Here is a 9,196-nt window from a genome sequence, read left to right on the forward strand (position 1 = left end):
GGAAGAATGGCCACCATGCAGGATGTATCTGGGGCTTCACCCTGCCTGCCCCACACATCAGCCTGGACCTTCCCACCTAGAGGGCACCCAACAACCTCCAACATGTTCACCATGCGACCCTTCCCCCAATCTGAAACACTCTCTCCATTGGGAAGGGCCCAAGAAGGATGCTCTTCCCTATCCCATGGACACCAAGGTGGCTGAAGGCAAATGCCCCCACACCTACTCTGTCCACCAGGGCATGGTGAGGGAATTGAGACAAGGCCCCAGGACCACGGCCCCCACCAAAAGAGGCCTGAAGAACTGGTGAAGTTTTTATTAAATCCACATAAGTAAAAACCATATTGTGAAGGACTGGGGGATGGGGCCACCAAGAAGTAGGAGCCAGGCCACCAGAGGGGGGCGTGGGGGAGAGGGGATTTGACAGGACAGAGAACAGAGCCACGTTGGGTTGGCCTGAGAGGCCACAGCCTCAGGGGCCATCACCAGGACCACTGGATAGCTCCTGGGCACTCAGGCCAGCACCAGGCAGGCTCAGCGGTGGGGGCTCCACCAGCACAGCTGAGAACTTGGTGTCACCAAAGGCCTCGTTCATGCGAGTCTCGAAGAAGCGTTGCAGGCCGATGATGGACTGCACATCTGCCTTGTCCTGAGCCAGGCATATTGCAGTAGGTGGGTCCTAGCTCTCCCTCCTCCCACCTACCCTCCCCCTGCCACCAGCCCCATTCTCCCCAAGCTCACCTCTGTCAGCTTGTTGAACTGCTTAAACATGCGGCCCACATCCTGGGCAAACTCCTGGGGGGAGCTATAGGGAGGTGACAACTTCTCCTGGAGACGGGCGCGGATCAGGGTTAAGTCCAGGGTGCCGCCAGGCTGATCCTGTAGACAGAGGCCAGGCTGAAAGTGAGGCCAGGCAGCCCCACCCCCCTCTCCCCCGCTGAAGTCCCAGGACTCACCAGGGAGAAAGTGGAGTCAGTAGCCAGCTGGTGCAGGGGACGGCAGGGCTCGTGACAAAACAGGGCCAGCAGGACACGCTCACACTTCTATGAACAGGACAAGTGACATCAGAGCCAAAGAGGAGTAAGGCTGCTGAGCAACTCTTAAAGGAGCAGGCCCTCACCCTCACCTGCTGGTTGGCTGGCGAGAGCTTGGCCACCACACCAGTGCTATCACCACCATCCAGACTCAGGCTGCCATCTTCCTCTTTCAGATCAGGTAGCACATGGCAGAGAGAGCAACTCCACTCCTCCCTGGATAGAAAGAGAATGAGGGGCTGCACAGAAGCCAGCCAGCCCAGCCCTCCACCCGGCACAGACCCTACACAAGCCTCGCACCCTGGCACATCCTGCAGGGCAGGCAGGTGGCAGTCCAGGTGGAAGCAGAACTCGCACTGGTTACACATGACCAGATCGCCTGGCTTCTGGCAGACGCGGCAGATGGTGGCACTGTCATCCAGGGCACCGGGGCCACTTGCTGGGGCTGAAGTGCCCTCTGGAGCCACCACCTCTAGACCTGAACTAGTGCTGCCACTGGGTGAGGCCAGGCGGGGGCCCTCAGCGCCGGGGCCCTCCGCCAGGGCCATCAGCACAGGCTTGGTCTCAGGGCCTTCGGTGGCAGCAGGTGGGGCTCCGATGGCCGCCTCTGTCTCTTCCTCCTGCAAAGAGATAAGGGGTGTTCAGCAGGATGCTGATGTGGGCGTTCATTTCCCAGCCAGTCACTTGGGGCAGACTCACCTTGACAATGGCCATGCCAGGCAGCGGAGGGGCACCAGGAGCCCCAGGTGGAGCAGTCCCAGGCTGTCCAGCAGCAGCAGCTGCAGCACCACGCTCAATAACAATGAGATTGTAATCTTCAGTGGTGCTGCCTGGGAAGACTTTGAAAACTGGTGGCTGGCTATCAGCCGTGAGATCCAGGTCCAGGCGCTCAAGGCTCACCCGTGGCACCTTGCGCATGAGGCCACTCACCTCGCCCTCACCTGAGCGGGACCTGTGGGTGCGGCTTGGTGTTAGCACACCCATCCCTATCCCCATCTGGCTCCACCAAAGGATAGCCAAACTCACCGCTTCACACCTGACACATGGGGCTCTGCACTCGAGTAAGGATCGTCTGCTCAGAAAATAGAAAAAAGAAGGTTGGGGATAGACCTAAAGCACTGGAGCTCTCCCACCTACAAGGCACTCACCTGAGCCAAAGCCATAGCCTTCCTGCACCTCCATGGGCTGTGGGCAAAGCAGGTGGACCTCAGTGAGCAGGTGTCCCATAGGACCGTTGCCCTTACCCTACGCTGCCAGGGTCCCCCCTCCCCTGCTCACCTGGCTGCTGCCAGAACCCTGCTTGCTCAAGGGCCCTGGAGCCCGAGGAGGGGCCATGGGCGTAGGGCCTGTTGAGTTGGTGCCTGGACGCTCTGCCACGATCTTGCCTGCATAAAGAAAAAATTAGCATTAAGAAGACAATGTCTGGGGGGCGCCTGGGTGGCGCAGTCGGTTAAGCGTCCGACTTCAGCCAGGTCACGATCTCGCGGTCCGGGAGTTCGAGCCCCGCGTCAGGCTCTGGGCTGATGGCTCAGAGCCTGGAGCCTGTTTCCGATTCTGTGTCTCCCTCTCTCTCTCTGCCCCTCCCCCGTTCATGCTCTGTCTCTCTCTGTCCCAAAAATAAAATAAACGTTGAAAAAAATTTAAAAAAAAAAAAAAAAAAAAAGAAGACAATGTCTGGAATGATTGCAATATGTAACACAGAAAAGAAAGGGACACACCGAAAGCCTCTGCACTCTTGGTCCAGGCATTGAGGTCCCACTGGAACTTCATCTCGCCATGTGGCTCCACAGGATCCACAATCATCTTGAGGGCCCGATGCAGCTGGAAATAGATCTGAAAAAGGGGCAGTGCATGAACATACAGACAATAAACAAGGCTCCAGGGTGCTGAGCGGCACCTGCCTGGATCCCATCACCTGAGTGTCCACCAGCACACACCAGCTTCTTGGAGAGCAGCAGAGCTGTGTTGTTGTCACTCTCCAGAGCCCATGAGGCAAAGCGCAGGATATGTTCCTGGTGCTTCTGGATCTTGGTCATGGTCCAGTGTTGTCGCTCCAGGCGCTCCTGCTGCCCTTCTGTCACCTTCTGCAGGTAGAGGAGAAGACCAAGGAAAGAAAACACCAAGGATGGCTTCAACAGCCAGCACAAAGTGCTAGTCCCCAAGACCCTCCCACTGTAGATAGGGTTGGCAGCCAGCAGATGGGACCCAGAAACCCTCCCCCCTCAAACGGAGCATACCTGGGCATCGTTGACCAGCACACGGCCCCGCTTGTTCAGTTCCTTCATGATCTGCAAAATGGCCATCTTAACATCCACCTGCACACGCTTCTGTACATCAGACACTTGGCGGATCCTGGGGGAGCAGCAGAGTGAGCCAGGTTAGGAAGGTGCTCAGCAGGAACTGCCCCCAACTATGGCCCTGGCTTCCACACTTACGAGCTGCGAACCTCCTTGGTGTTCTTCTGCAGCGTCGCATGCTTGTCCCCAAGGCGTTTTACCAGTGAGGCCAGGAGCTTGCGCTGGTTCCTCACTGCATCCTCCAGAAACTGATATCTGAGGGCAAACAGAAGTGGGCCTGGGTGCTGAACAGGGGAACGGGCAGCACCCAGCCATCCTGCTTCAGTACTCACTGGTGGTCCTTGTGGGTGTTGAGCTGGCAGTCCCTACAAGTGAGGGTGTCACAGCTCTCACAGAACAGCACAAGGGGCTCGTGCTTGTGCACGTTGCAGTACACTGTGCGCTCACCGTCCCTGGACTTGGCTGGCCCTGGGGAACAGAAGAAACCATGAGGCTGAAGCTCGTCCTTTAGCTATCTCCAACTCAAGTGGTAGACAGAACTTAAGGCCTCACTTCCTGCCTGTCCTGCAACAATAGGCTGTCTGCTGGGAAAACCCAAAGGCCCTGCATCAGTGGCCAGGAAAAAAGCACAGGCCTGTAAGCCTAGATCCTTCCTCTCAAAACCCTCTGCCCCAACCCTGACCCAGAGAATTACCCCTGCTCCTTCCAGCTTCTGATACTGACAACGAACTCTAAAGACTTTGACAGAGACCTCCCATCTGATATTCCCTTTACTAGAACCTTCCCTGGGCAGACACTCAGGAGAGCCCCTCCACCTTGAAAACCTCCACTGGGCTCCATTTCTCCTCTCTCACAGCAGGTTCTGTCCAGCAGAGGAGAGATTATGGCTACTGTGGCATCCAAGCACACAGAATGTTTGCTTGCTGGCACACACAGAAGCCAATCAGGGACTAGAGACACTGCTCAGGTGCAGCTTCCTCAGAAGTCATGTCTTGGTTGATCTCTTCAGTAATTAAGAAGTCCACAAACCTTTTACAACCCATAGGCCTACGAAAGGTTCTGGCCTCACAAAGCCTTGTCAGGATAGAAAAAGTGAAAATGTCAGACCAAACCCCTCACTGAGAGATCAAGTCTCCTCTCTCTGAGAAGAATCTTGGTGATTAAAGTAATACTGCAAAAAGGCCAATACACCGCTACCCCACTCCCAACCTGTCACCACCAGCAAGCTGCTTGGGACCATCTACCCAATCTCAACTACATCTTTGGCTACACTATTCCAGCCTAAGACATACAACACTGGGATACAAGTCAACCAGACAGACCACAGTTCCTCCAATATTGCCCCCTCCTGCACCCTGCCTGACTAAACCCAGGAGCCCTTTGCTCCTGATTCCTCATCCCCCACAGCCACCACCTCCATCCTTATCTTCTTGCCAATGCTATGCTATCCTCTGTGACTGAGAAGTCACAGTGTAACTACCAGAAGGCCACACATAGTGAGTTCTGAACCAAAAACCAGGCTAGACTCAAAAAGTCCTTTTATGTGCCACTACCAACATTTACAGAAAAGCCTACAAATACTTTAGCTGAACTTTAAAATGCATATGATCTGAAGATGAAAGATTTCTAAAACTCACTCTCCGTCCATAATGGTCTTGAAGGTTCTTGCAGTTTATCAACACACTGTGGCTCAGAGGCCTCACTTTCCCATACAGAGACTTAACCATGTTGCCAGTGAATTCTTCAAAAGGCCTCATACCCTTTCTCCAAACTCCCTGGGCTTCCCTGTTGGAATAAGCTGGCCCCTCCCACTGGAGCTTTTCCCCTGAGGAGGGGGTGGGGGTGGGTCCCTGATGAGCTTCCTTGAACCCTCAGTGCAAAAGGCCCCCTGGCATACAGAGCACCCCCCTCCAAATCCCCTGCTGTCCGGGACTCTACCCACTCCCTGCCTGTGGCCTTTTCCCTCCCACCTGGACCAGCAGGCAGAGACTGGCACACCTGAGCCCCAGCCGCCCCATTTTTGACTGGTGCCCTAAAACCCTTCAGGTCATACCCCCTAAAAAAAAAAAAAGAAAGAAAAGAGAAGAAAAAAACAAAAAGCTCCTTGGGACCCATCCGCCATCTGTAACCAGCACCACAAACAGCTGAGAACAGATGTAAGGTAACCAAGGCTTTTCCCCTCTGCCTTGCATACCAGTGGAGCGCACAGTGTGGTCCTTGGTGTACTTCACCCGCTGGTGTGCCTCCACACACGTCTCACACAGCGGCTCAGAGCACTCCACACAGTAGCTGGTGGCAGGGGCGTTATCCTCACAGCTAGTGCAGCACTGCTGGGCAAAGGCAAAGTAAGCAGAGACAGAACCACCAAATAGGTCCTTACATACACCCCAGGTAATACAACCTGAAATAGTGTCTTTACCTAGCCTATGCAGTCTGCCTAGAGCCTTGCAGTGTGAGAAAAATAAAGTCTGGAACTAGTACCATGTCCCCAGGCCTCCTAGGGTTTGCTGGAGCAGGACATACCTGATTTGCATCCTGGGAGTCTGTGGCAGCCTTGCTGCCACTGTCACGCATAAAATAATTCTCCACAATGTCTTTGGAGAAGCATTGCTGCTTGCACACAGGACAGTCAACCACTGAGGGGAAAAAAAAATTCCTTTTTGAGACTGTTGCAAATTCACCTCCAAGCTATAACCCCATGGTCCCACTGAGCCTCAACCTCCACCCCAAGGAGGGCCGGATCCTCTCCTCAGGAAGGAGGCCAAACCCTTCCTTCATCGAACTTGAAGCAGACACCCCATGTGAGCGCCAAGCCCAGACTCCAATGCCCATACCCAATTCCGACACGCACTATCCAGGTCCCTATCCTCTCACCCAAATGATCCCCCGCCATCACCACGCTGAGAACCCAATCCCCACACCGAGTCGGGAATGCGGTGGGGGATGGGCTACTTCGGTCGGACCGTACTCACCGGCGCCGTCGCCCGCCGCACCGCCATCCCCCGAGCTGTTGGCGGCGGCGGGCGCCGGAGGCCCGAGGCAGGCACTGCAGGCCGAGTGCAGGCAGGGCAGCAGGCGCGGCTCCCTCTCGGGGCGCAGGCGCTCCCGGCACACACCGCAATGCTCCAGGAGCTCCAGCGCCTCGCCACCGCCCCCCGCGGGCGACGACGCCGAGGCCGAGGCCGCAGCCGCGGCCGAGGAGGCGGCGGCGCGCTTTTCGCCGCCCGCCGAACCCTCGCCCGGACCCGGGCTGGCCGAGGCCGCCGCCGCCGCCGCGGCCGAGGCCGCCGCCGCCGAGGCCGCCATTCACACGCCGCCGGGGGCGCCCAGGGGGGAGGAGGGGCGCGGGGCCCGCCGCGCAGGCGCAAACGCGCTCGCCACCAACGGCTGGGCCGCCGCCGCCGCGAGGCCGAGCGCCGCCACGCGCCGCCTGGGCTACTGCCCGCTGCGCGCGGGGCGCTGCCGAAGCCCGACCGGCCGCCGCCCGCTAGCCTTCCGCCGACGAAGACCGCGCTTCCTCTCCACAGGCCGCCCAGAAACCGAGCCACACGCCACGCGAACAACCGCTCGCCCGCGCGCCCGCTCGCAGAAAGAGCCGCGGCCGGGGGGCGGGACAGAAATAACTGGCGCCGACGCCGTCGCGCAAGCGCGCTGGGTGCCTTGCGCCCGGGGGCGGGGCCCGGGTCGGCCGCCTGAGGCGAGGCCGCGAGTACGCACGCGCCTGAGCCGGGTCTTCCTACCTCCGCCTACACTATCCCGGCGCCGCCTGCGCGGCGGGGGCGGGGCGATTGACATCACCGCCGCAACAGAGTACGCGGGCGGGGCGCGCGCACCTTTAACTAGATGGTGCTCCCCCTCTAGCTCTATCCCCTGGCCGCGAAACTGCGCAGGAGATTTGGCAGTCCAGGCCACCACCTCAATCCCCGCCCCTTAGGCCAGGCCGGAGAAGTGTCCAGTCGCTGCGTCCACCAGCGTTGGGGAAAGAGGCGGGGCCAAAAGCGAAGGGAGACATTGGGTCCAGGGAGCGGGGCGGTGGGTCCCATGCCAGGAGGAAGTCCCCTTCTGAGCCAAGTGGCTGACTTTTGCGTTTTAACTGTTTTATTGTTTAACGTGACAAACACTGAAACCTGCCTAAAGCAAATAGATTCCAAGGGGCTACAGAGCAACGAGTCTTGTGAAATCCCGCCTGACCCCCCAAGCGTCCCCTTCGCATCTTTTAGCCAGCCGCTGCGCTGACTTGGATGCTTTTCCAGGTGGGAGAACTGAATGAACCTCAATAGTGGGAGAATTCTAAGGACGGAAGCACGGTCGGGGCGGGGGGACGGTGAATCCTGTCTGAGAAGAAAACAGAGTCTGTTTAGGGAGAATCCCACCTAAGGGAGGAAGCAAGATTCATCGGGGAAGGAATCCTGCCTCAGATGGGAGCAGGATCTGTGCGGGGGTGGGGGTGGAGGGGTGGAGGAGTCCTGTCTGAGAGAGGAAACAATGTCTGGGGGGAATTCTATCAGATGGAGAGAACAAGGCCTGGGGGCGGGGGTGGGGGGGGGCGGAATCCTGTTGGAGAGAAACACGGCCTTTCTGTGGATCCTGAGGAGGAAGCAAATTCTGTGGAGAATCCTGGAGCTAGGCAGGGTCTCCTGGGGAGAAAGAAGTCCTGTCCAAGCTGGGCCTATGGCGGAGGCAGAGAGCTCCAGTTTGATCCAGTTTGAGGTGGGAGCAGAGTCTGGGAGGGGATCCTGTCTGAGGACATTACGCACGAAGAAAACTCGAGGGATGGATGCCTCCGAGATGGTCCTTGGGGTGGCCCTTGACCCCTTTTGCAGGGCTCCTTGGTGCTGAGATCTCTAGTTTCAGGACGAGGCTAAAGGGGGGGGGGGGGGGGGCGGGGTTCAGCTTTTGAGAGGATGGAGAGAGCATGCCGGATGGCCGTGAGTCTGGCCCTAAGACCCTACTAGGCGTCACCGAGTTCAAATGCAAAAGCTGCGGGCTGAACCGGGCGCCCACGCGTGGTGGCGGTACAGGCAAGTCTGGCCCTACCGGGAGGGGTGTACCCTTTGTTCCCGGGGGGGTTGGGGGACCGCGGGGCTTTGTCTCCGTGCCTGCCTTTGTTCCAGCCTCGCCGCAGCCCCCAAATCCAGGCCCCGCCCCTCCCCCTTAGATGTATCCGCGGGCCACGCCCCACGATTGAGTGGCCCGCCCTCTCCATGCAGCTAACCCAAGGCCCTTGCCTCAGACTCTTACTTACTTAGATAACAGGGAAGGAAAGTTGACTAGCACGCTGGGTGAGGTGCGAATAGTGATACGTGCTGAGCATTTTCCATAACCCCACCCCTCACTGTGCCCCAAAATCACTGGGAGGGGGTGACTCATACCTACCCTAACCTCTGGGTCAGACAACAGGGTGTCAGGGCCAGACAGTCAAAATAAAAAGGTGAAGGTAGGAGCGCCTGTGTGGCTCAGTTGGTTGTGTGTCTGACTTTGGCTCAGGTAATCATATCACGGTTTGTGAGTTCGAGCCCTGCACCAAGCTCTCTGCTGTCAGCACAAAGCCCCTTTGGATCTGTGTCCCTCTCTCTCTGCCCCCAACCCCCTATTGCTCTCTCTCTCCCAAAAATAAAAAACATTGAAAAAAGGAAAGTGATGGTAAAGAGTGTAGGAGTGGACTTTCCTAAGCGCTACCCCAAACACCTGTGGGAAGGACAATTCTGGGCAGAAACAAGTGCAGAGGTCCTGAGGCTGACCAGGCACTGAGAGATCAGTGAAGTCAGGAATGGTAGGAGATTTCTGGGGGATCCAAGAGGTTGCTGAACAGCTGCCTAGGGATAGGTTTAGCAAAAAAAAAAATTTTAACGTTTTTATTTTTGA

At 57.5% G+C, this 9,196-nt stretch overlaps 1 protein-coding gene across 2 annotated transcripts; it reads right to left on the bottom strand.

Moving 5' to 3' along the window:
• Window positions 1-301: 301 nt before the first annotated feature.
• Window positions 302-6,931, bottom strand: TRIM28 (tripartite motif containing 28). 2 transcript variants are annotated; one of them, XM_043599974.1, is made up of 17 exons: window positions 6,304-6,931; window positions 5,855-5,967; window positions 5,526-5,658; window positions 3,664-3,799; window positions 3,470-3,586; window positions 3,272-3,386; window positions 2,972-3,118; window positions 2,753-2,867; window positions 2,313-2,419; window positions 2,183-2,219; window positions 2,061-2,106; window positions 1,734-1,986; window positions 1,335-1,654; window positions 1,127-1,250; window positions 957-1,043; window positions 742-879; window positions 302-649 (listed from the first exon to the last, which is right to left on the bottom strand). In XM_043599974.1, the coding sequence occupies exons 1-17, from the start codon at window positions 6,635-6,637 to the stop codon at window positions 473-475; spliced, it is 2,499 nt and encodes an 832-aa protein (XP_043455909.1). In that variant the 5' UTR covers window positions 6,638-6,931; the 3' UTR covers window positions 302-472. The 2 variants fall into 2 exon arrangements, with proteins under 2 accessions (XP_043455909.1, XP_043455908.1); XM_043599973.1 differs by having other exon boundaries at window positions 1,127-1,654; window positions 6,304-6,652.
• Between the last annotated feature and the right edge of the window lie 2,265 nt (window positions 6,932-9,196).

The sequence above is a fragment of the Prionailurus bengalensis genome, chromosome E2 (assembly GCF_016509475.1).
Source record: "Prionailurus bengalensis isolate Pbe53 chromosome E2, Fcat_Pben_1.1_paternal_pri, whole genome shotgun sequence".
Lineage (NCBI taxonomy): Eukaryota > Metazoa > Chordata > Mammalia > Carnivora > Felidae > Prionailurus > Prionailurus bengalensis.